The 27,603-nt window shown below is 37.5% G+C and overlaps 1 protein-coding gene across 3 annotated transcripts in view; it reads left to right on the top strand.

Annotated features, from left to right (window-relative positions):
* Positions 1 to 27,603, top strand: part of LOC150086693 (protein turtle-like) — a 1,103,226-nt gene that overhangs the window by 1,058,819 nt on the left and 16,804 nt on the right. For 2 of the 3 annotated variants that reach the window (XM_090372696.1, XM_090372694.1), the window contains one exon: positions 2,974 to 2,997. In XM_090372696.1, the coding sequence (XP_090228822.1) occupies positions 2,974 to 2,997 (24 nt within the window). Of the gene's footprint in view, positions 1 to 2,973; positions 3,001 to 27,603 lie in introns of those variants that run through there. The other variant, XM_090372697.1, reaches the window with a different exon arrangement.

The following is a 27,603-nucleotide window of genomic DNA, read 5'->3' as shown; positions in this document are numbered from 1 at the left end:
GAAAATTGAAGAAATTCAATGTAGTTGAGTTGGTATGGATTAAAGAAGTAAGAAGAGATGAAGGATTATTAAAAAGAAAACCAGTGGTCATTTGAAAGCAATTTAAAAATTGTCAGATAACATAACAACTACAAGAATCAAAAAAAATTGGAATAGCAAATTTCAGCAAAGAAAATAGGAATATCATGCAGTGAAAAATATGCAAGAACCCATTATATCTCATTTGTATATTGAAAACAAAAAAAAACAAAAACAAATAGTAAGTCCAGAAGCAGAATATATATATGAAGATGTTAAACTATCAGAGATAACGACCAGCCATGACAAAAGATCAAGTACACAAAGTTGTACTTTGAGATGCTAGGGAAATATGTATCTAGATACCACAGACAATATTCTACTAGATAGTAATGTGAATATAGAATATTCTTGTTCTCTGAAATGAGATTATTCTTTAAATTTGTCCATCATTACTTTAGAGAAAGAATGAAGAATCAGAAGTTGCAATCTCAGAAAAGGCTGCTTAATTTAATTTATTGTAATTGCATGTAAGTGAATGAAATTTCTTAACTTTTATAATTACATGTATATATATTTTTAGGTAAAATTTTAAAAGCATTTCAACCCTTACTTCTTAACTTTGTCCAAGAAAGCAAGCTTATATAGCATCAGCCAAAAAAAAAAAAAAAACACTCTTCCCATTTCACCCATCCACTCACTCCAAATGTTTGTCTAGTTCTGCCTTGAATTTTACTTAGCATATAAGTTGATAGTTGTTCCAACTATCAACCACCCGCTGGCTAAAAGCGAATTTCCGCACATCCATTCTACAATTGTCTTTCCTCAATTTGAATTTATGCCCCTCAGGTGAGTAATCTAAGCAAGAGGAAGAATCCCATCAAAATTCAGTGTGCTCAACCCATTCAAGGCCTTATACACCTCAATTAGATCACCTTGCAGGTGCCTAGTCTCCAGAAGCTGCAATTTGCAGAACTTAAGCCTTTCTTGGTAACATCAACCATTTGTTCCACTCGCCAATCTCGTTGCCCTCCTCTGTACTCATTCCAGCAGCTCTACATCCTTCCTAAAATGATACTTCCAGACCTGTACACAGTACTCAAGGCCTGACCATTGCCTTATACAAAGGAATAATCACCTCCTTGTCTCTGCTAGCAAAATTCCTATATACCATTGACAGAACTCCATGACCTGCTCTGGCAGCCCATCTGCACTGCTCAGAGAACTTTATATCTGACTGCACAATTACCCCCCAGGTCTTTTTTCATTTTCTACCACCCTGAGTATAATACCACCCAGTTGATACATTACTGTAGGGTTACTGCTACCCATATGCAGTACTTTACATTTGTCAATGTTAAACTTCAGTTGCCACTTCTCAGCCCATCTGCCCAACTTTTCTAGATCCTGTTGCAGCAGTGTACCATCATTACCATCATTAACAACCCTGCCAACCTTCGTATCATCTGCAAACTTAGACATTAACCCTGATATACCTTCATCAATATCATTGATAAATACTGAAAACAACAATCGGCCCAACACCGAACCCTGGAGGACTCCACTAATAACATTAGTCCATGAAGAGCAGTGTCCATTGATAACCACTCTCTGTCTTCTCCCCCTCAACAAAAGAGTAAGGATATTATCAGCATTTAGTTTACTCAACCCACTTAAAGCCCCAAACACTTCAAGTCTCTTTGCAGACACCTAGTTTCCCTACACTGATGTCTGGTAAACAAGGTATCTGTAAGAAAACCTGATTAGAACTGTGTTATAAATAAAACATGCTTTAAAAATGTTAATATCTATTTAAATATATTCACTCTTGTAGTATATGTTTTGTCTTTTTATTTATTATATATCATTGATTTTAAAGACAATGCTTATGTAAAAAAAGCAGAAATTACTACCTTATCATTTCACATAAGAACAGCAGTACTTATTTGAACAAATAAAGGCTCTTTAAAAATTATTTGAGCATGCATCAAAATGGATTCTGAACACTATTCTGGTTTGTCATACATATCAGCAATGTCACAAATACACATTAACTGCCTTTTAAATGTATTATCCTGAGGAGCATTCCATTTCATAAAATTTCCCATTTTGAGCCCTGATTTTGAGTAACATTAATTAGAACAAAACTTTGATATGAAATGAAATGAAATTATATGAAATTACTTTGATATGAAATATTCCCCCAAGAAGTTTATTTGTAATCAGATTTTATTATATTAGGTCAGTTTAAGGTAGGAAATTTTGCCCAAGTAGGCGCAAAGAAAAGCAGATTTTGCAGTTTTTTAAATTTTTTTCAAGCCTCTTGAAAAAAATTAAAAAACTGCTCAGATTAACAGAAATTGCATTTTTAGAAGATACAAACCGATTTTTATACAAGTATTTATGTAAAACACTAAGTTAAATTTAAAATGAATTTGCTTGCATTTGCAATTTGAAAAAAAATGTGGATATTCCTGGAAATTACAAATTTATATTTCAAACCTGCTAATCAAAAAGTTAATAAAATGGGAGGTCATAGTGATTATATCTATATTGATATTGACTATGCAGCACAAGAAAACTCGAATATTTTGCTACACCAATGAAAAAAAAAAAAAAATTGTTTGACAGATGTCAGATCCAATGAACACATAGAGCAGGAAATCAAGTTACCAAGGGTTTTCAAAGTTGTTCACTTAGCATTTTCCAACTTTTTATTGATTGCATCTTATCTTATATTATTCTTATTAATGAATAAATTCTTAGCTTTCCATGTATTGATGTACATATACAAGAATCTAAAATAGAATCTAATATACAAGAATCTCATACACTCTTGTGTATGAGAGAGAGAGAGAGAGAGAGAGAGAGAGAGAGAGAGAGAGAGAGAGAGAGAGAGAGAGAGAGAGAGAGACAAAATTGTAACTAATTTTTGTTTTGTTTTATTACATGCAGCAATTGAGGAAACCTGCTCAATAGGTAAGAAAAGTTTTATGTAATGTTTTTAATTACTTCCTGTTTTTTTATTTCTAAACAGACTTTGACAGTTTTCTTTTTTTTTTTTTTGTACTGAAATAAGCTTTGATATTCATGATGAAACCATTGTTAATTCTTATGCTAAAAGGTTTCTTAACCATTATTGCAATTTCTTAGTCATTCAGAGTATTTTTTAATTAAATACCATAGACCTCCATTCTGTGCCCACACATTAAAGAGCACAGAAACAATTTAAATTATAAAAAAATAAACACAATCTTTAACTTTCGAAATCTGCATTACGATTCTAACATAAATAAAGCCTGGGAAAATTGAAAATAATTAAAAAGCTATTTAACAAAAATTATAATTTTGCCTCTTAAACAGAAAATACAAAAATGTGTTATGAAGATATAGTAAAAGCATTAAAACAATAAAAAGTTCATAAAAATTTACTAACTTCCACTATAGCTTTTGACTACTGAGGTATTATTTTCCAATAGTAATTACTGATATACATGGTATGTTAAATAAAGCCAGATTTTCTCTCTCTGTCATGCCACGATAGTTTCATATTACCTGTATTAACAATGCCCTCAAACCATTGTATCAGTAGTTTCACACCCGTCACTCATTTGGCGAGTTCTGGGTTTGAATCCCATGAGAGACTGGAACAATTCTTAACAGCCCCTTCAATCAGGTCTGTGGTTACTCCATCTCAGGTGAAAGGAATAGGATTTTCCTCATGAGTTATTATGGGATTTTCAGTCTCTACAACATGCATATCAGCCATTGAATGTTCATTCTTGAGCTGATTTGCACTGACTTGTACGTAACACATGGGGCCACTCGATGACATTCAATAGCTTTAGATGCTAACAATCTGTATAAATAATAATAATATTAACAACCATAGTATCAAAGTTGAGTCTTCTGTTTAGATATAAGTTCATTTGCTTTATTGTTAAAATAAACTGATATGTGTACAGCAAACTTAGATCAAATTATCTGCCAGGTGAGTATGCACTGAAGATATCTTGAAAGGCATGTGTGTAACATACAGGGTCATTATAAAGTCCTTGTGCAGTTTTATATTTTCATAACTTCTGTTCTATACATGATAAAAACAATCTGTAAAAAAACTAATTGAAAGAATTTATTACAGCTTTACATACATTTATTCTTGGGATTGTTAATTCTCAACATGACTTTCAGCAAAGGATTGTTCAGATGCCACACTTTTCTCACTTACACTTGGCCTTCCAAATCATGGTTTATCATTGACGGAACCTGAGTCTTTAAACTTTTTCATCCAGTTAGTTATGGAATTCCTGTGTGGTGCATCTTTGTTGAAATGGGTTCTAAATCTTTTTTGTACTGCGATTACAGACTAACTTGGCCAACCGCAGCACACAATTTACTTTCTCTTCTATTGAAGCCATTTGATCAAACCTAATTCTGTAAAAAAAAAATAATAATAATAAAATTTTTGCTATAAAATAAATAAATCACTCTTAGTACATACTAAACTTCACTAAATTATATTTCTAACATTTTTTACAGATTGATTTTATCATGTATAGAACGGAAGTTATGAAAATTTAAAACTGCACAAGGACTTTATAATGACTCTGTATATGCTATGATGATGATGATTTTAATTTTATTGGCACAAAAACGACTGAGGTTATACTGCGCCAAAAAAGCTGTATATGCTATATATATATATAAAGTAGATTGGGAATGAAATGGAGAAAAACTGGTATAACCGGAAGTAGTAACGATGGAAAAATCATTGGGTACCTTAAAAATAAAAGTAACATACATAATATGAGTAGTACTTAATGCTGTAGATCCGATGATTTTAACTTCTTCATCGAGGGTCAGCAGCCAAAAACAAAGGAAATATAGCAAGAAGTAAGGCCTCTGTTTCTGATGTGAAATATACATAGCACATGGTTAAAATAATGAAACCAAGTTGAAAAAGTGCAGAAGCCAAATCAAATGTGGCAGTAAGCAAGAAGTAGACATATATTTCATAGTCGACCTGACAGAGACCGACAAACAAAAAAGAAAATATTACAATCTAAGCAAGAGGAATTTAGAATGAAGGACTAAGACAAAGAAAGACAACTTACTGTGGTGCCGAGCAGGTGTTAAGAAGATAGACGGAGGGGAGTAACTGTCAAGTTGAGCTGTATCGGTGTTAAAAAGAATTAGCAAATTAGGCCCCAGGGGTATTTATAACATATTATAGTGACCCCTAGTGTGGGAGGGGAGAGGCTGTAAGCAGGTCAAAGTTAAAATTAACGTTACGAATTGTGATGGGAAGGTTATCAATTTTATAAATATTACTACAGTAAAAGTGGTGTATAAGTACTGTAGAAGTATTCAAAGTGAGCCTTAAGGCCAAAAGAGCAGATCTATGATAAGACTTTATCACGATGATATAGAATTAAAGTATAAGAGTACAAGGTGAGCCATTAGGCAAAAAGAACCTGGCAAAAAGAAATATGAACAAAAAACCTATAATGGCTAAGGCAGCCGGAGTTGATTTACTGCGTTATACCCTATCCAACATATAGGGTATAACACTGCATCAGGGGTCACATCTGGTGAGTATGGGCTTGGCAAACCCAGAGTAATAATAAAATTTCTTGCCTTCTTGGTGATTCCCTTCTACTTCTGACTCTCTCTTTGCCTCTCTCAGGGTAATGTGGGAAAAAAATTTTTTTTTTTTTTTGGCTTATGCAGCATAAGCCTCAGGCTTCCTTGTACCACATGGCTAATAATAATAATAATAACCTAATGGCTCACCTTGTACTCTTATACTTTAATTCTATATCATCATGATAAAGTCTTGTCTTATAGATCTGCTCTTTTGGCCTTAAGGCTCACTTTGAATACTTCTATAGTACTTATACACTCTTACTGTAGTAATAATAATAATTTTACAGACTGATATAATGTTAAATCAATAATTTGATGGCATTAATCTGATCTGGTACACTTTTCTTACACTTTTCCTACCTTCCATTATTATTTCATAATAGATCAAATATATATATATATATATGGAAAAAAACAAGAAAACAGTATAGCAAACATAAATAAAATAAATTTTCTGTTTATACTCTGGGATGATCATATGGTAAGGGGAATTCACAAGATAAAGAATACATGAAACAGCACCATATTTAGCAGTCATGCAGACTTGAACTATGGTCATTCAAAGCATGTGCACTTAGTTACCCTCACACTTGACTACTCGGTGCCTCTGTAGCCAGGTGAGCAGGAGCAGCAGTGCGTAGCACACGTTTCTTGATTAGACCGGGGTTCGAGCCTGTGACCACCAAATATGGAGGTGCCTCCATTCCAACAAAATGTACTATGCTATAAATGTTGAGTATATAAGAGGAAGCCACCTAAGTGAGGTGTGCAGTGTGATACCACTGCAGCCTTGCATACTGCAAGCCATGAACAAGAAATCTCACTATGATTCCTTGTTCATGGCTTGATCCATGAACAAGGATCTCACTATGATACTACATTTTTTATGAAAATGTAGTATCATAGTGAGATCAAATTATCCCCCATTTCAGAGACACAGCTTTGAAAAATATCTGCGGACCGACCACTACATAACAGGCCAAAACAAATGTAATTGTAATGCTCTGAAAACTTCAGGATCACTTAATTCACAGTATTGCCACTCAATCTTTCAGATCATATCTTAAGTTTAGTTGATTTTGGGAGTTTGTTGGCACAAGGGTAACTAAAGCCAAATTGTAAAAGGGAAAATTGTGAGGGCAGTGATCAGGAATGTAATACAGGTATGTTTACATAAAAATTAAATTCTGTGAGAATATACAACACAGTTTTGTTAAGATAAAATGATGCTTAACTAACTTGTTTAGCTAATTTTGAAAGAGTCACACAAAATCTGGATTTGGAAATAATTTCAAATACTGTTTATTTGGATTTTAGCAAAGTGTTGACTAAGTCCCACATGAAAAGTTACTGTATAAGCTGGAACATGCTGGGATCACAGGGAAGATCCTAAGATGGATTGCAGGATGGCTGCAAGACAGGAAGTAGAGGGTTGTAATTAATGATTACTCTTTAGTTTGGTCTAGGGTAAAAATGGGGTTTCCAGGAATTGGTATTGGGACCACTGTAGTTTCTGATTTTTTAAATGACATCGACAAAGATATAGAGGATGTGATGCTAAAATTTACATATGATGTTAAGATCAGGTAAGTAGTTGATGATCAGTGCCAAGCAGTGATCCTTTAGAATGAGTTGGATAGGCTTCAAGGATATTCTGAAAAGTGGATGTTATATTTTAATGCAACAAAATGCACAAAGTTTTAAACTTGGAATATTGCCCATATATAGTATCTTGCATTTATCAATGTTTAAACCGCAATTGCCATAGCCCAGCCCATCTATCCAATTTTTCTAGGTCTTGTTGCAGTAGTGTGATTCCTATCCTTAACTACCCTGCCAACCTTTGTATTATCTATAAACTTATGGTGAACTTTATGTTCCTTCATCAGTATCAGTAATAAATACTGAAAACAATAGGGGGACCCAGTCCAAAACCCTGAGGATCTTCTCTAATAACATTAGTTCACCCACCCACTGTCTTCTGCCACTGAAGCGTCTCTTTATATTGGAGCAGTAACTTGCTCCAATGCTACACTGCTCCAATTTGTACAGCAGTCGTTCATGCATAACAGTGCCTTTTGCTTCACTGAAGTTGAAGTATATGATGTCAAAATTATTTTTTGCATCCAGTTCCTTTGTTACTGTGACACAGTAGCTAATTAAATTGGCCAGACAAGCTGTTCCCGTAACAAATCCATGTTGTGATTTCCATATAACCATGTTCCTGTCAAAATGATCCTGCAATATTTCTTTAACTACTGACCCGATTATTTTTTCTGGAACAGAAGTCAAGCTTACAAGTTTGTAATTAGTCATTTCTCCCTTTGATCTTCCTTTATGAATAAGAGAGACATTTACACATATCCTATAAACAGTGAACTCCCCCAGAATCCAAGGATGCTCTCATAATTATGGCCAAAGGTATGCCTGCTTCTTTTAATTAGACACTTGGGGGCTGTACCTAAAAAAAAATACATTGTTTCTTGAGGAGACCAAAGATGAGCATCCTGCTTGGTGATATCTGCAAAGGGGATGCCCATATCTGGAAAGACTTTGTATATGTGGGCCTACAGAGCTTGTTAACTAGGCACCTTAGAGGAGACCTGCTCTGTAAGATTTTGGGAGAGGATAATAAAATGAATAATTGCAAAATTTACACTATTATAAATGATTCCAAAACTAGCATTCATAAATTAAAATTATAGGGAAAGAGGTTTACACTGGATTGTAGGAAGTTTCCTTAATAGTTAGCAAGTTGTCAATTAATGGAACAAGTTACCTCCACGGGTAGTTGACAGCTTGGGGAAATTCAACAGTCAATCGAATAGGTACCTACATAAGGAGAGAAACACATTAGTTTATATTTCATTTATTTATTCTTATTATTATTGTTTTTATTTCTTTTTAATTTTGTGGCTGGTACAGCAGAAGCTTGTTTGTTTGTTATTTGGTTTTTAGGAGCATTGGCAACTAAGGCCATATTGCTCCGGGGATATGCGGTGGTCATTCCGTATCCTCTGTATTTGGTGGTCACGGGCTCGAACCCCGGTCTAATCAAGAAGTGTGTGCTACGCACTGCTGCTCCTGCCCACCTGGCTACAGAGGTGCCGTACAACAGAAGCCTGGAGCCTCCTTAAACTACATGGTTAATATTAACTTTTCTTGTGAACGAATTCCAGAAATCTTGAGTGTTATAAAGTAATGACTAACACTGCTACCATATAAACCACTACCATACTGGGCAATAAAAAATACCCAAAGAAACATGAAAAAAAAAAAAAAAAATTTATATATATATATATATATATATATATATATATATATATATATATATATATATATACAGGGTGTCTCAAAAATATTGGTACAAACCTTTAGGGGAGGTAGGTAACATCTAAAGGAATGTGAATCGCATAGAAACCCATAACTGGAAATGTCACCGTAAGTCGGTACACGGCTCTGTTCATCAGTTCGCGAGAGGGAAAATTTCTGGTTTACTAATTCAAGCAAAAGTCACCGCACGAAGAGCATGCATCGATGTACGAACTGTGAGCTGGCAGACATGCACCTAGCGTATGGATTATCAGAGGGCAATGGATGAGCCGCTCAACGAATTTATGGAGAACACTTCCCCATACAGACATGTACCGGACCACCGTTTGTTTGCGCGTGTGCATCAAAATTTGTGCGATTATGGGTCATTTAGAGGTAACAGGAGTAGTGTGGGCAGACCAGGTTTGACGCGAACTCCCAACATGGAAGAAAGTGTGTTGAATGCCGTCCAGAATAATCCTACTACCAGCACACATGCCGTTGCCTCTGCCTTAGGAGTGTATCGTTGCAGTGTACAGCGTGTCTGGCACAACGATTCCTTACACCCCTTTCATCTCCAAAGGATTCAGTTACTGCTCCCCTAAGATAATCTTGCACGTGTGGCTTTTGCGCAGTGGTTTCTCCAAGAAAGTGTTCAAGACTTCAATTTTCCAGCCTATGTTTTGTTCACGGATGAGGCTTATTTCACTCGGGAAGGCTTATTCAATCAGCACAATGCTCGTGTGTGCGTCCCCGTGCGGCATAACATCGCTTCACAATACATGTGTGAGTAGGTATGGTCGGTGACTGCTTAGTCGGCCCATGCCTGTTACCATCCCACATGAACTCCGCTAAATATCGGATCTTTCTTGAACAAGTTCTACCAGGGTTACTTGACGATGTTCCAGCAAATGTGAGACGCAACATTTGGTTTCAACATGACGGGGCACCTGCCCATTATGGAAGGTGTGTTCGTGACCATTTGAACAGGTGTTTTGGGTGTCGATTGATTGGCCGTGGTGGACCCGTTGCCTGGCACCCACGCTCACCTGATTTATCGAGCCTTGATTTCTTTCTATGGGGGCCCTCAAATCTATCATGTATGAATTGCCTGTGGAGACGGAAATGGATCTCATGGTGAGACTCGTCTGCACTGCTGCTACTGTCAAAGAAACTCCAGGTGTGTTCGACCATGTCCGGCAATCCATGCTGCGTCGGTGTCACGCATGCATCGTGTCTCATGGTAGAACCTTCGAGCATCTGTTGTAACATCATGAAATGCATCCATCTCATACTCCATTGTTAATATTATGTCAAATAAATGTTTACCACTAATTACTGTCTTGTGTCATTTCTGCTTCTTGTGCCTCTGCTACTACTTTCCCGTGACGTTTCCGGTTATGGGTTCCTATGCGATTCACATTCCTTTAGATGTTACCTACCTCCCCTAAACGTTTGTATCAATATTTTTGAGACACCCTGTATATATTGAACTGGAAGGACAAGGAGAAAATTAACAGAAATTCTTTCATCCCTTCCTCAAATAATCTAATTGCTTGGAAAGCAGAAATAAGGAGAATAAGAAAGCAGGAAGGCTCAAAAGAAGAAATAAAAGTGGTTTTAGCAGCAGGTGTTCCAGGATCATTCCCATCCCTACTAGTTAAGGTCTTTGATTAAACTAAACATATTAAAATATCAGATAAAATTTTCATGTTATGCTGCATTCAATTTAAGAAATACCTTTGCTCTCACGGACAAAGGCTGAGTAATTGACTGTAGGGCTTGGATTTGCTCAACTTTGAAGACAAATACCATTATTCACAGTTCTGTGTATGGTGCTAATATCTTTTTAAATCAAAAGCATCACCAAAAAAGTTGAAGTTTGAAGCACCACCAGGACAGTTGTTTTGAAGGTTACTGATTCTTATCAGCTGCCAAACGGTTTCTGTTAGCAAACATATGCCAAATAATCATGATAATGTATTTTGTCTGAACAGACAAATTGTGTACAGACAGATGTATGTGGGAAGGTTTTTTTTTTTTGGCTGATGTGATGCTGTACAAGCTTGCTTTTTTTGCATTATTTGCCACTACTAATATTAATAATAATGCTAAGTAGAACTTCGATCTAAACACAACTATCAGGTGTACCATTACCTCCTAGAATTGGGCTACATTTGCCTTACAAGATACAAAAACATAGTATTACAAAAGCATGTTTTACCACAGAAGTTGAAATCAAATAAAATTCATATACAGTACTGTGATCACAGAGAGATCTTTGCTTCCACTAAAGACTGAGGGCCATGTAAGACAAATACTGTTATCCACAGTTCTAAGTTGGTGCCTCTGTAGCCAGGTGGGCAGGAGCAGCAGTGCATAGCACACGCTTCTTGATTATACCGGGGTTCGAGCCCGTCACCACCAAATACGGAGGATGCGGAAAGGTCAGGGAATGACCACCGCATATCCCCGGAGCAATATGACCTCAGTTGCTAATGCTCCTAAAAACCAAAATAAACAAACAAACAAAACAAGTTTTAAGTTGCTAATATCTTTTTAAATCATACATCACCAAAAAAAGGCAACTCCATCACACATTTAAAAATGAACAACACTGCTAGGATATCTGTATAAAAGCCTGCTGACCTCACAATCAGCTTGCAGGTAGTCTCTATTAGTGAACATACACCAAACTGAGTTTTATTTTCTTTAACCTACTGTTTTCAAATAAAACCCTGCAACCCTATATTATAATTAAAAATACATTTAATACTAAAAGATATAGATATAAATCATTAACACTATGGAAATTTGGATAACTGGATAGAACAATAACCTAGTGGAGGTTTCTCAGCAGCAATGAAATATCAGTAAAGGTCAATAAAGATTGAGCAAGTCAAATTAAAGCAACAATGAAGAACAAAAGCACTACAATTCAGGGCTAGTTTATTTATAATTTGAAAAAGATAACAATTAAATACAGGCATACACACTTAGCACTCTTCAATGGAGCCATAAATGCAGGGTGATAAACAAGTTTGCATTAAGTAGAGGGAAATTTATCCACACGATATACCGTATTTGTCGGCTTATAAGGCACACTTTTTTTCCTTATAAATACCTTAAAAAATTGCCCTGCGTTTTAGAAGCCGAAAGAGGCAATACAGCACATGCGCAAAAAACAAAAAATCGGCAAGCAACAAAATGCAGTTAACGGATAGTTTACATCGCAGTCGTGGTCAGTACACTTTTCAGTAATTACTAGGCTGTTGTTGGAGTACTGATCACGGTCAGTACACTAAAATGATATATAATATCGGTGTTTTGATACACCATAGACACTCTTAAAAAAACTACAAAGTATTTGTTGTGGGCATCATTTGCTCTTTCTCATATTGTGCTCTGCCTTCACGACGAGTTGCCATGATACTGCACTACCTCAAATAAGTAACGCTTCACTAATAGAGAAGGCTATTGTTACTTATTCTCAGTGAGTACCACCACCCAGACAAGTTTCAAGGCTATTGGACTATCATCAGTGGGTGGGCAGGTACCCTAGTATTGCAGACATGACGACCCAGTTGTGAAGTTAATCGCACAATATGAGAGATGCCAAAAGGTGTATAAGATAATATTTAAAATAATTAAATGCCCATGGCATAATACCATGGGCAAATGATGCCCACAACAACTACTTTGTAGTTTTTTTAAGAGTGTCTATGGTGTATCAAAACACCGATATTATATAGATACTAAACTCTTAAAGTATTATGCCATGGGCATTTAATTATTTTAACTAAAATGATAATAGTAGAAGCACGGAAACGAGCAACTGATGCTGGGATGCACAACTTTAAAGGAACTGAATCTTGACATTATCGTTTCATGAAAAGAAATGGGTTAAGTTTACATACAAGAACTAGAATAGCCCAGAGAATGCCTGCTAAGTACGAACAGAAAATATTAGATTTCCATAAATTTGTCCTTAATGCTAGAAAACAAAGCAACTACGAACTTAGCCAAATTGGGAATAAGCACGAAATTCCATTGACTTTTGATGTGCCATCCAATAAAATGGTAAATCTGAGAGGGCAAAAATCTATAACAATTAAAACACTGGACATGAAAATACACATTATACCTATACCTTTCTTTATTGGCTTTGGGTTTTATTTTTATTGAATTTTAAATTTCCATTGTATTAACAAGAAATTTTTTCAATTTTTTTTTTTTTTTTTTTTAATTTACCGTTCTAAAATTAGGGTCCATCTTCCACGCCACAGCATCTTATAAACTGATAAATACAATAATTTCAATAATTTAACTGGACAGCATAACCAGTGTTTCTGGCTGAGTTTAAGGCATAATTTCTCTATATAACAATATGAAAGGTAGCAAAAACATTTACACCTTTAAATATAAAATTTAAACATAAATTATTCAATAAAACATAAATACAATATGTTCAAAAAATGCAAGAAAACTTACCACAAAATTACGAAACCTTTTTATAGTCTTTTTTTTTAATAGCTTTTTGCCTTCTTAATCATTAGCACTAGCTGATACATTTGATCCCTTTGAGGCCATTTAAAAAAAAGAGGAGTTGAAATTACTTACATAGTAATCTAAAATCAATCATGAAGATACAAAATACACAAAACTATATGTAAACCAGAACTGATAGAAACGGAAACCTTGAAAAGAGTACTGCACGGTGTACAGCTAAAAGCAACTCCTTGTCAGAAAATGATAGTTCATAAAGTAAAATTTTGTCAAAAAATCCACTAAACTTCAGTTAATTACAATCCCTGAGTGAGCAATCCCTTTCCCATAATACCGCTGGGTCATCATCATCATCAGCCATTTTCAATCCACTACAGGATGAAGGCCTCTCCAGCAACTTTCCAGTTCCTTCTGTTTTGTGCAATGGCCTTCCATTTACTACCCACAAACTCATAAATTTCATCTGCCATCTCCGTCGTTGTCTTCCAGGTTTTCTTCTAGCTCCTCTTGAGTACCATTCTGTTATTTTCTTAGTCCATCTGTCATCATGTATTCGAGCTATGTGTCCTGCCCAAGACCATTTTAGTTCTTTAGTTTTGATAAGAATGTCCTTTACTTGAGTTTGCTGCCTAATCCATGTGTTTCTCTTCTTATCTAACAGTCTGATTCCCAATATAATTCATTCCATTATTCGCTGTGTAGTTCTCAGCTTCTCTTCCATTCTTTTGGTGAGTGCCCAAGCTTCACTTCCAAAAGTTATGATGGGGAGTGTACACTGGTTCATTATTTTACTTTTCAGACAAATTGGGATATTGCTCCTCAATATGTGACTATATTTCCTGAATGCTATCCATCCAAAATTTATTCTTCTCTTGACTTCCAACCATTTATCATTATTATAGCTGATGACTTGTCCCAGATAAGTATATGACTCTATCTTTTCAATTACTGCTCATTCAATGATTATATCCCTTTCTGTGGCATACTTGTTCATCATTACTTTTGTTTTAGCCATATTCATCTTTAGTCCAAAATCCTTACTAACTCTGCATAACTGGTTAAGATTTTCCTTTAATTCTTGGGGATCGTGACTTATGACCACAATGTCATCTGCAAATCGTAAATGATTTATGTACTCTCCATTCACATTGACTCCTTTCTGCAACCAGTCTAATCTTCTGAAAGCTTCCTCAAGGGCAGCAGTAAACAACTTCGGAGATATTGTGTCTCCTTGTCGAACTCCTTTCTCAATTTGAAATTAATAAATAAATAATCTTTATTGTGTACAAAAGGATGTATACAGTGTACCCTTCACAGCAGGAATGCCAGGGGCTTCAATTGGCTGGTGGACAAAGGCCTTGAGGACGGGGCCCACATCGAAGTTCGGGTTCATCCACCAGGGCCAACAATATAATAAGTTTTAGTTAAATTATTCACAATATACTCATAAAGATAATATAAAGTATTTTTGACATTATATACAATATTATACAGACATCCTTTTTTAAATTTATTATACTGCCACATTACTGTGCAGTTTGCCTGGTTGAGTTTAGGCCATCAAGGATCTCTCTCCGGTATTTGCGATCCTTGACAAATTTGTAGAGGTCGCCGTTGATTGCTTGGACTGTGATGAGCATCTTCTTGGGGAGAAAACGGTTGCTAAGGACTAGTCTATTATGGTTGGCTATAAGTGTTGGAGCTGACCTCAGTCCGGGTTGAGGGATTCTCCAGCTGCACAGTTCCCATATGTTTGGCTCTGAGATTATTCCAGTGGTCATTTTGGCAGTTAGTGTGAGGCATCTTTCCATTATAAGGTTTGGCAGTCGGGCAAAGTTCAATGAAGTTGCCATCACCGTTGTTCTTTGCTGGGATGGACGATGATGTTTATGTGTGATCCAATGAAGGAGCCAGTATTTGGAGGAATACATACGCTTGATATTCGTGGGGGCTGCAGATGTCCAGATTTCCGAGGCATATAGCACGACGGAGTATACAGAGGTGTATACGTACCACTGAGTCACAGCCAGATCCTTAACATGGAATAGTTGTTGTTTGGTAATCCACCGCATTTTGCAGAATGTTGTTATGAACTTGTCTGTGTGTGGCTTGAAGTTCAGTTTGCAATCGAAGACGACTCCCAAATCCACTGGAAGTAGAACTCCATCTAGATAAGCTTGGACTTCAGTGGGTTGGTGCTTCAAAGAAAATACAATTTGAGCTGATTTTGCAGGATTAATAAGTAGTCCAAATTGATGGAGAAAGGATCCTAAGTCGGGAAACTTTCGATTGATCTTTTCATTAATTTTTGAGATATGTTCGTCGGGGTTAATCTGGGTGTGTGGCTTAATATCTTCAGCATAGCAGATTGTCTTCTCTCTGTTTCACAAATAGAATAATGACAGCAGTAAATAATGCTCCGGAGAGGATTCCGCCTTGGGGAACTCCCACAGTGATTTTTCTTGAGATTATATCTTGATCCGCTGTAAGAAGAATGATTCTGTCAGAAAGCAGGATTGTGATAAACCACAACATGTCATCTTTTATATGGAAGTAATTTTCTAGGAGGTGAACAAGCGAGGGAATGCTGATTGAGTCGAAGGGAGCTTCCAGGTCCCTTCCAGGACGTATGTGACGGCAAGTTCTGCTTTAGCTTCTAGTGCTCTGAGAATGGTGCTGGTTATGGATGTTAAATTGTTGACTTTGGATCTTCCGGAAATGGCATAGTGAATTTGTGAGAGTCTGTGACGCTGTTTGTTTGTTTGTTATTTGGTTTTTAGGAGCATTAGCAACTAAGGCCATATTGCTCCGGCGATATGTGTTGGTCATTCCCTGATCTTTCTGCATCCTCCGTATTTGGTGGTCACGGGCTTGAACCCCTGTGCTACGCACTGCTGTTCCTGCCCACCTGGTTTGTGAGGCATGATTTGATTGGTGATGGTTGAAAGTAATGCCTTCTCCATAAGTTTCAAGAGGCTGGAAGAGCGAGAGATTGGCCTGAACTGTTTAATGTGGGATGCAGATTGGCATTTTGCTGCTATCTTTGTCTAGTCTAATAAAGGAAGTAACATTCTCATATATTTTCTTCAAAATCATAATATATGGAGTATCTATGCCTTGTCTTTCCAATACCCGAATTGACTCGTTATGCTGGAACGAGTCAATTGCCTTTTCATAATCCACAAATGCCAGGCATAATTGTGTTTTATATTCATTTGCTTTCTTCATTAGTTGTGATATTATGTGAAGGTGATCGATAGTTGAGAATCCTGTCCTAAAGCCAGCTTGCTCTTTCGGCTTATTCTCATCAAGTATTCTTTCTAATCTGTTAGTAACGACTCTTGTGAACAACTTGTAGATGTGGGACAACAAGCTAATTGGTCTATAATTTCCAATTTCTGATTTATCTCCTTTCTTATGCAGCAAAACTATGATTGCATTATTCCACTCCTTCGGCATCACACCTTTTCTAATGCATTTTGTGAAGTCTCTTCCTCCCAATTTTAACAATTCTAGAATAACTTCATCTTCCCCCGGGGCTTTCTGATTCTTCATTTTCTTCAATGCATGTTCTACCTTGTCAGGAAGGATATGAAGTATGTGTTACTAATTTGCGATCCATCTTCCCAACTGCTGGCATCATTCCCTCGCTCCTTGTATAATTCTCTATAGTAGTCTTCTGCTATTTGAATTATGCCTTCTCTGCTATTTATAAGTACACCATTGCTATTCTTCAGTTTCAGTATCATTTGTCTTTCTGTATTACTGCTCATGGCTGCTGATTTAAATCCTTTATGCTTGTTCTACTTTTCTTCTGTTAAATCTTCTTATGTCCTCTCAGAGTCTCTTTCCAATGGCTTTGCATAACTCAGTATACTTAATTTTCTCCTTGTCAGTGTTTATCTTGCTCTTCATTTGTCGTCTTTGGTTCATCATGGCAAGTGTTTCTTGACTAATGTTTTCTTCTTTGAATTTCTTTTTACCTATAGGTTTCTTGGGCTTTATCACTTTCAGAAAGTTGTAATATTCCTCGTCAATATCATGGTCCTGAGCAGTAGTTCAAACTTGTTCTTAAGTTCCAGTACATACTGCTTTTTCTCCTCTTCTGTTATCTGAAAGACCTTTGTATTATTTACTCAAGTCAGTTTTTGTTCTTTCTTTTCTTATATCTATATCAAGTGTGCATCTTACCATTCTGTGATCACTTCCAACATTTACCTTGTTCAGCACAGTAACATCATTCACAATATATCTTCTGTTATTGAGGATGAAGTCGGTTTCATCAGTTGTTAATCTTTTGGGCTCTTCCATGTCCACTTTCTGTTCACCCTTTTCTTGAAAAAAGTGTCCATTACTGACAATCCTCAAGATTCTGCAAATTCCACAAGTCATTCACCTCTTTCATTTCTTTCACCAATTCCCAAAAATTTCCTACAGTTCCCCTTTCTGTGCTGTTTTGTCTCTTTCCAACCTTAGTATTGAAGTCCCCCATAATGATAGTATAGTGGGTTTTCTGCTCATCTAGAAGACTCTCAATTTCGGTGTATATTTCTTCAACCTCTTCATCATCATGGCTTGATGTTGGTGCATAAATCATTATAACCTTTAGCTTGTATCTCTTAGAAATCCTGAGTAGTAGTGTTGACACCTTTGGTGATGTACTTTTGAAATCCAAAATGTTGATTTTTATATCTTTATGGACCAGAAAGCCAACTCCGCCTTTGCTCCTTTCACTGTTTCCATTGGTGTACAGCAGATTTCCACTTGATAAACTTATAAGTGATTCATTTCTTCTTCTTGTTTCAGCCAAACCGATGATATTCCAAGTCACATTTTGTAATTCCTTTTCCAGCTCTAATATCCTGTCTTCACCAATGAGCAGTCTTATGTTGTAACAGGCCAAGTTCAGTTTCCGTGCATGTCAGCCTGGTCGTACTCAGAGATTCTTAGCACCTTCTGTTACCACTCTGATCCTCTCGCTGCTGTAAGAGGGGAGTGAAAGCCACTGGAGACTGAGGGCCATTTGTTTCGTCTTGCTCTCATGTGCTGGAGGGTTTGGTCTTTTCCTCTTCACGCTGACCAGGTGTCTTGAAGAGAACCACTCTACACGTTCGTTGCCACCTAAGTGACGTAACAGGGCTTACCATCGAGGTGTGCATGAGTGAATTTTAAGGAGGCAGGCCAACCAGACTTCTCCTAAATCTTCTGAAATAGAAAGATATTGGATCCATCAGTGTTTTAGACTGAGTGTCTGATAACACACAGAATGCCTGTTTTCCTCTAAGCTCCTACCGCTGGATAGGAGGATGTATAATGTGTATATTTTTGTAATATGCAAGAAATGGAGTAGTGGCTGCTTTGACATATTTTCCACCTATATCACTGAGTGACCATAGTGTTTTAAAACTGTGAACTAGGAAACTTGGAAACAAAAAATAATTTTGGGGGCAATAAACAAACAGCTTTCAAAATTTCTCCTTCTCATAAATTGGAAATGTTTTGCATCATTTGCAGTTTGGCCTGCAATTCAGGTATTTTCTTGTTAATTACAATATTGGTTAAAAGTAAATTTAAATCAAAGAACACCCCCTGTAAAGGTGTTCTTTGATTTAAATTAAATGCAGTTCACAGTTCATAAGCACTGTGAACTGCATTTAATTGGAAAATCAACATGAGGAGCATTAAAATTGTTTTCAATGAGGGGCACTGAAAGCAAGCCATTTGGAGTGAATAGTGCTATTCCAAGGGAACAGAGCACAATTCTGGGTGAATGTATCAAAAAATACAAAGCCTAAAGCAAACTAGCACTGAGTAAGCCATGCTATAGCAGGAAACAAATATATATAGCTTTACATTTAGGGAAGCTTCTATTAGTGATAGCCACATTTCTTAGTATTAGAATTAATAGTGGCAAATGATGCAAGAAAGCAAGCTTATGCAGCACCAGCAAAAAAAAAAAAAAAAAAACCTTCCCATTTCACCTATCCAGTCCAGAAATTTCTTTCAGCAATCAGCCATCTCCTAGCCAAAGGCAAACTTCCATACATCTATTCTGCAACCATCCTTCCTCAATTTGAATTTATGTCCCCTCGTGTGCATAGTCTATGCAATAGGAAGAATTCCTGCGGCTCTGAGCTTGCTCAATCTATTCAAAGCCATAGACACTTCAATCAGATCACCTCACAGGTTCCTACATGTTCTGCAATTTGCAGAACTGAAGCCTTTCTTGATAAGAGCACCCCTGCGTTTCCTACACCAATGTTATTGTTCTCTGTACTCACTTGAGCAGCTCTACATCTTCCTAAAATGAGGATTTCAGACCTTTGATCCTGCAAACTCAGACATATCCATAACAGTAACTTGCCCTTAATCAGACCTTTATCCATAACAGTAACTTGCCCTTAATGCCACACTGTGCCAATCTGTACAGCAGTCTGTTATGCACAACAGTATAAAAAGATTTCCTGAAATCAAAGTAAATAACATCAAAATTATTTTCTGCATGCAGTTCTTCTTACTGATAATAAGTATACAAAGGAAGCTTTTGGGTGTTCTGTTGGCAAGGACAATCACCAGTATGAAGAAACATGTGGCAATGCTCTTTAGGAATTGTTAGTATTTTACAACTTTACAATGTTAATTTAATTGTTAATTATTTCTAAAGCTAATGAAGGAGGAACTAAACTAAGTCCTGCAACATATAGATGTACATTTAATTATCATTTCCAAATTTTAAACAAATTTCCACTAGCCTAGAAGGCAGCGCAGAGTTTCCATTCTTCACAATCCTGCATTGCACAATGTCCTTCAATGTCCATATGAGATTTAAAGTAAAAATGTGCTATGATCTAATATACTGGGTGTTTCAGAATTGCATAAAACAAATGTCAACGCATATTCTAACAACTAAAAATAGAAAAAAGTCTTTACTTCTGAAATATTAAACATTAATCATAAGTTACAAACTGTTAAAAGGCAAAACATTTTTATTTTCAAATTTATGTCATAAAAATATGACTGTAAAACGTGTTCTAAATGTACAAAACATATATATATCAACACCAACATGAATAGTATTGTTCTACTACATGAGTCATACAAGTTACTCAATTTTGCACAACCAGTGTGGCAGAGTACATATTAGCAGCGTCAACATTCCTGTTAGTTGAGTTTCAGCATCCGCAATGACTGTCTGATTATTTACAGTAATGCATTTGTTCAAGAGATATTATGGGAGACACTACAAATCTGTTTACTCCTGCTAAGTTAACTAATGTGATTATAATTTATGGTGATATTCATAAGAATTTCATTCTGCTGTTTGCAGATACACTGAAAATTTCTAACTCGATGAATACTAAATTGTAAAACATTTAGTGCTGTGGAGAGATGATTTAGAAAAACAGGTACATTGAAACCATTACAAGTAAGTGTTTGTGAGGGAGATTTTGATGAACAACAAATGTTGGAGAGGAATACTTTGTGCTATACAAATTAGCATTAGCATTAGTAGAGGCATTTGATGCAAGAAAGCAAGCTTATGCAGCATCAGCCAAAAAAAAAATAAAAAAACACCCACTTCCACTTCACCCTTACGTTCTTTCGAAATACCTGTCCAGCTGAGCCTTAAATTTATTTAGGCTATCAACTTCCACGACAAGGGATGGAAGTCTGTTCCACCAACCAACTACCCGCTGGCTAAAGGCAAATTTCCGCATGTCTGTCCTACATCTGTCTTTCCTAAAATTGAATTTATGCCCTCTCAGGTGATTATTCTAAGCAAGAGGAAGAATCCCATCGGCATTGAGCATGCTCAAACCATTCAAGGCTTAATACATCTCTGTAAGATCACCTCGCTGGTGCCTAGTCTCCAGACACTGTAATTTGCAAAACTTACGCCTTTCTTCGTAAGAGCACCCCTTTGTTCCATTCATTAATCTTGTTGCCCTTCTCTGTACTCGTTCCAGCAGCTCTACATCCTTCTTGAAATGAGGCCTCCAGACCTGTATACAGTACTCTAGGTGTGGCCTGACCATTGCCTTATACAAGGGAATAATCACCTCCTTATCCCTGCTGGAAAAATTCCTGTATATCATTGACAATACTCCATGAGCTACTCTTGCAGCCCGTCTGCACTGCTCAGAGAACTTCATATCTGCCTGCACAACCACCCCCAAGTCCCTTTCATTCTCTACCACTGTCAATGTAGTACCACAGAGTTGATACGTTGCTCTGGGATTGCTGTTTCCCATGTGTAGTACTTTTCATTGCTCAATGTTAAACTTCATTTGCCACCTCTCAGCCCATCTGCTCAACCTTTCCAGATCCTGTTGCAGCAGCATAGTGTCAGTAGTGTCCTTGACAACCCTGCCAACCTTTGTATCGTCTGCAAACTTGGACATTAAGCTTGATATACCATCATCAATATCATTTATAAATACAGAAAACAATAATGGACCCAACGCTGAGCCCTGAGGGACTCCACTAATAACATTAGTCCACGATGAGCAGCCTCCATTGATTACCACTCTCTGTCTTCTCCCCCTCAACCACCCCTTTATCGATAGCAGCAATTTTCCTCCAATGTCACACTGCTCCAATTTGTGTAGCAGTCTTCCATGTGCAACAGTATCAAAAGCCTTTCTAAGATCCAAGTATATAATATCAAAGCTATTCCCTGCATCCAGTTCTTTTGTGACTGCATCATAGTATCCAATCAAATTGGTCAGGCAAGACTTCCCCTTAACAAAACCATGCTGTGTCCGAGCTATAACTGAAGTCTTGTCTAAATGATCCTGCAGTGCTTCTTTAACCAGTGCCTCCATTAATTTTCCTGGAACAGAAGTTAAGCTCACAGGTCTATAATTACTTGTGTCAGCCTTTGATCCTCCTTTGTGAATTGGGGTCACATTTGCACATTTCCAGTCTATGGATACCTCCCCTGAGTCCAACGAAGCTCTCATAATTAAGGATAAGGGTTTGCTTACTTCCTTTGCTGCCTCCTTTAATATAACTGGATAGACCCCATCCACCCCAGGTGCCTTTCTTGTGTTTATCTTCAACAATTTCTCCTCCACTTTACTCCCAGTTATTTCAATATTCTGTAGCTTACTGCTAGAGTTGAATACACCTCTGGCATTCCCCTCGCTGAATAACTCCTCATGTGTGAATGTCGATGCAAAATATTCATTTAGTTTCTTAGCTACCTGAGCAGGATCATCAACAGTTGACCCATCAATATCAAGTGGACCAATCTGATTCATCCCCTTCCTTCTAGAGTTTACATAAGTAAAGAACTCTTTGCTGTTTTTCTTTGCATCCCTTTCCAAGGATTTCTCGTAATCTGCCTTCGCCTGCCTAACCTCCTTTGTAACTTGGTTGCATATCAACTTGTATCTATCATAGGCTTCTGTGTCATGTGTTAATTTGTAAGTATCCCATGCATTTTTCTTCTCTGCCATATGCCTCATTAGTTCATCTGACATCCATTTTGGCCTAAACCTTGAACAATATTTCTTAGTTGGTATGTAAAGCCTAGTAGCTTCCAAGATAAGCTCTTTGAATGCTTCCCATTTTGAATTTGCTGTTGGTAACATCATCAGTTGGTCCCACTGTATAGAATTTAAATACTGTCTCAGTCCATCGTAGTTGCCTTTACGGAAGCAATAACCCTTCCCTTTACCCCTAATGGTAGTTACCTCTTTGAGTAAATCCCACTTCAGCACACTGTGATCACTGCCACCTAGTGGTTCATTTATCTGCAGATTCTTAATGCATGAAGAATCACTGCTGATAATCAAATCAAGAGTATTACTCCCTCTAGTTGCCTCCCGGACATGCCGATGTAGAAAACAATCATCCAATAAATCCACAAAAGCCCTGCTAGTGTGTGAGTGACCAGTCCCCAAATTCCAGTCAATATCTGGGAAATTAAAATCTCCCATTATAAGACTCTTTGATTTACTGGCCCACTCTATTTCCCTGTACAGTTTCTTATTATACACATCAGAGTCATTAGGCCTATAGCACACTCCTACTCTCAATTTTGATCTCCCAATGCTTATGTCACACCAAACTGACTCCACACTGCACTGTCCAGCGATGTCGACTGGCTTCACTTCCTTGGTTTTTATGTGTTTCTTAACTAATAGCATAACCCCCTCCCCCCTTCCTATCCTGTCTATCCTTTCTGTAGACGTTGTACTCCCCAAATTCCAGTTCTGCATCCCTTATATCTGTGTGACACAACGTCTCTGATATCCCAACAATATCTGCCTTTGATGTTTTGAGTAATACCTCAAATTCATCAAATTTATTTACTAAACTCCTAGCATTGGTGTACACGCAAGTATACCTGCGCCTGTTTCTATTCTTAGCTACCCTAACACAACCCATGTGTTTACTTGTACCGCAATGGCTCCCAGCAGTCTCTGAAATATCATGCATCTTATTTTTCAGGCTTCTGCTCATTCTAATAGAAGCAGTGCAAGAATCTCTTTCACCTCTGCCAGTGGCTACTGTCAATCTATTGTTCTTTGCCTCCCCCTAAGCTAGCAGTTTTCCGATCCACCTATCACTGCCTCGATAGCATCAGCAAATATTCTTGCACCCTTTTGTCACTGTTGAACAAAACCCTAATTCTCGGCATTTGTTCAACAGTGACCTGTACTTGTTAAGTAATTCTGCCGGTCTCCTACTTTTAATATCATTAGTGCCAACGTGTACAACTATATCACCTTTTGTGCCCTTAAAAGATGATATTTGCTCTACAACATCCTCAACCTTTGCCCCTGGCAGACATACCCTGGTCCTGTTCCACCTATCCCCTTTACAATGCACGTTCCCCGTTTCCCTGACAATAGAGTCACCAACAACTACTAGTTCCTTCGGGACCAGCGCATTCTGCCTTGGGGGTTGCCTCTGTCACGTGATGCCCAAGTGCAAGCTCTGGCGTTGATGTGGGCAGCTGAGAGCTTGATGGGCCCCTCAATTTAGTTTCTTCGAGGGCATCCACCCTGTCCTTCAAGCTCTCATATAGGTCCACAAGAACGCTGAGTTGTTGCCTGATATCGATACACTCCTTGCATCGTGCACACACAAAGACATCCCTCATGGCAGTATCATGTCCCGTACCCGATTGCTCTGCAAACATCAAGCAAACAGTGCATTTTATAAGGCTGTGAGTCAGAGGACAACTGCCCCCCTCAGTTCTGCTCTGAGCCACAGCACTTCCATTAGCTTGAGCCTTTTGCTTTGCTGCTCTCGTCTGAGTCATGATTCTATTAATTTATTCATTAATTATAATTAATTATGTTGTGTTATTAATTATGTTAAATATAATTAATTATGTTACGTTTGTAATCTAAGTCGTTATATGTATTTATTTAAAAGTACAATTTAACTGCTAACGAGGTTCAACTAACGCTATCTAGTACGGTATATAACTATCGTATCACAAAGGCGGGAAGTTCGGACGGTAAATCTACGGACACTTAAGTATTAATTAAATTTCAAATCTCGCTGTCTCAATTCAGAATAAACTAACAATCTTTACTAGGTCTATAAGCTACTTAGAGAAATAATTCGATGTAAAAAATATTCAATCAAGTGGCTAAATATGGCTAAAGAACTTCTCGTTCAGCGGAGTTGCAAACACGTGGATACCCTTACCGATACTTTTATGCAATTACAAGGCCGAGTAAAGAATAAATACACTAAATTAATCAGAAAATCACAAAATAATGTTATACTACTAAATTTAAATCAAAAGTTTTAGAAAAACAATAATTTCAAATCAATAAATAAGAAAAATCCACTTAGCGGCTTTGAACACGACCGTCTCCTAGTTGCCTCGTCACCAGCTCTACATCCTTCTTGAAATGAGGCCTCCAGAACTGTATACAGTACTCGAGGTGTGGCCTGACCATTGCCTTATACAAGGGAATAATCACCTCCTTATCCCTGCTAGAAAAATTCCTGTATATCATTCACAAGACACCATGAGCTACTCTTGCAGCCCGTCTGCACTGCTCAGAGAACTTCATATCTGCCTGCACAATTCCCTCCAGGTCCTTTTCATTCTCTACCACTGTCAGTGTAGTACCACAGAGTTCATACATTGCTCTGGGGTTGCTGTTTCCCATATGTAGTACTTTACATTTGTCAATGTTAAACTTCATTTGCCACCTCTCAGCCCATCTGCTCAACCTTACCAGATCCTGTTGCAGCAGCATAGTGTCAGTAGTGTCCTTGACAACCCTGCCAACCTTTGTATTGTCTGCAAACTTGGACATTAAGTTTGATATACCATCATCAATATAATTTATAAATACAGAAAACAATAATGGACCCAACACACTACACACAACCGTCTTTATCCCTAGCAGCAATTTGCCTCCAATGCCACACTGCTCCAATTTGTGCAGCAGTCTTCCATGTGCAACAGTATCAAAAGCTTTTCTAAGATCCAAGTATATAATATCAAAGTTATTCCCTGCATCCAGTTCTTTTGTGACTGCATCATAGTATCCAATCAAATTGGTCAGGCAAGACTTTCCCTTAACAAAACCATTCTGTGTCTGAGCTATAACTGAAGTCTTGTCTAGATGATCCTGCAGTGCTTCTTTAACCAGTGCCTCCATTAATTTTCCTGGAACAGAAGTTAAGCTCACAGGTCTATAATTACCTGTGTCGGCCTTTGATCCTCCTTTGTGAATTGGGATCATATTTGCACATCTCCAGTCTGTGGGTACCTCCCCTGAGTCCAAGGAAGCTCTCATAATTATGGTTAAGGGTTTGCTTACTTCCTTTGCTGCCTCCTTTAATATAACTGGATAGATCCCATCCACCCCAGGTGCCTTTCTTGTGTTTATCTTTAACAATTTCTCCTCCACTTTCTACAAATATCTACTACAAGTACCATAAGGTTGTTAGGTCACATAAATATTTCATCTGCAATAGTAAATAGGATTATATGAACAGAAGATGTATCCATTTCACAGTATGCCCACACATTTGTTGCCAAAAGATATGTACAAATGCAAAAACTTTTATTAGCGATTCATTTTGGAGTGTACATGTGATCCTCAATTTCTCAGCTGTCATGGTTACAGATGAATCATATTTTAAACCAGAAATGGAATTTGCAACCCTTGTAACACTCAGAGCTGAGCCAAAGAAAACCTACATAAAAATGTCAGCACTTATTACAGCATACTTTTAGCATTAGCATTAGTAGAGACATTTGATGCAAGAAAGCAAGCTTATGCAGCATCAGCCAAAAAAAAAAACACTTCCACTTCACCCCTCTGTTCGTTCGAAATACCTGTCCAGCTGAGCCTTAAACTTATTTAGGCTATCAACCTCCACCACAAGGGATGGAAGTCTGTTCCACCAACCAACCACCCGCTGGCTAAAGGCAAATTTCCGCACAGCTGTCCTACATCTGTCTTTCCTCAATTTGAACTTATGCCCTCTCAGGTGATTATTCTGAGCAAGAAGAATCCCGTCAGCATTGAGCATGCTCAAACCATTCAAGGCTTTGTACACCTCTATCAGATCACCTCGCTGGTGCCTAGTCTCCAGACACTGTAATTTGCAAAACTTAATCCTTTCTTCGTAAGTGCACCCCTTTCTTCCATTCACTAATCTTGTTGCCCTTCTCTGTACTCTTTCCAGCAGCTCTACATCCTTCTTGAAATGAGGCCTCCAGGCCTCTATACAGTACTCTAGGTGTGGCCTGACCATAGCCTTATACAAGGGAATAATCACCTCCTTATCCCTGCTAGAAAAATTCCTATATATCATTGACAATACACCATGAGCTACTCTTGAAGCCCGTCTGCAATGCTCAGAGAACTTCATATCTGCCTGCACAACCACCCCCAGGTCCCTTTCATTCTCTACCACTGTCGGTGTAGTACCACAGAGTTGATACGTTGCTCTGGGGTTGCTGTTTCCCATATGTAGTACTTTACATTTGTCAATGATAAACTTCATTTGCCACCTCTCAGCCCATCTGCTCAACCTTTCCAGATCCTGTTGCAGCAGCATAGTGTCAGTAGTGTCCTTGACAACCCTGCCAACCTTCGTATCGTCTGCCGACTTGGATATTAAGCTTGA

This window comes from Mastigoproctus giganteus, chromosome 4 (genome assembly GCF_048544385.1).
Source record: "Mastigoproctus giganteus isolate SK-2022 chromosome 4, ASM4854438v1, whole genome shotgun sequence".
Classification (NCBI taxonomy): domain Eukaryota; kingdom Metazoa; phylum Arthropoda; class Arachnida; order Uropygi; family Thelyphonidae; genus Mastigoproctus; species Mastigoproctus giganteus.
This window is presented reverse-complemented; position numbering and strand designations above follow the sequence as displayed.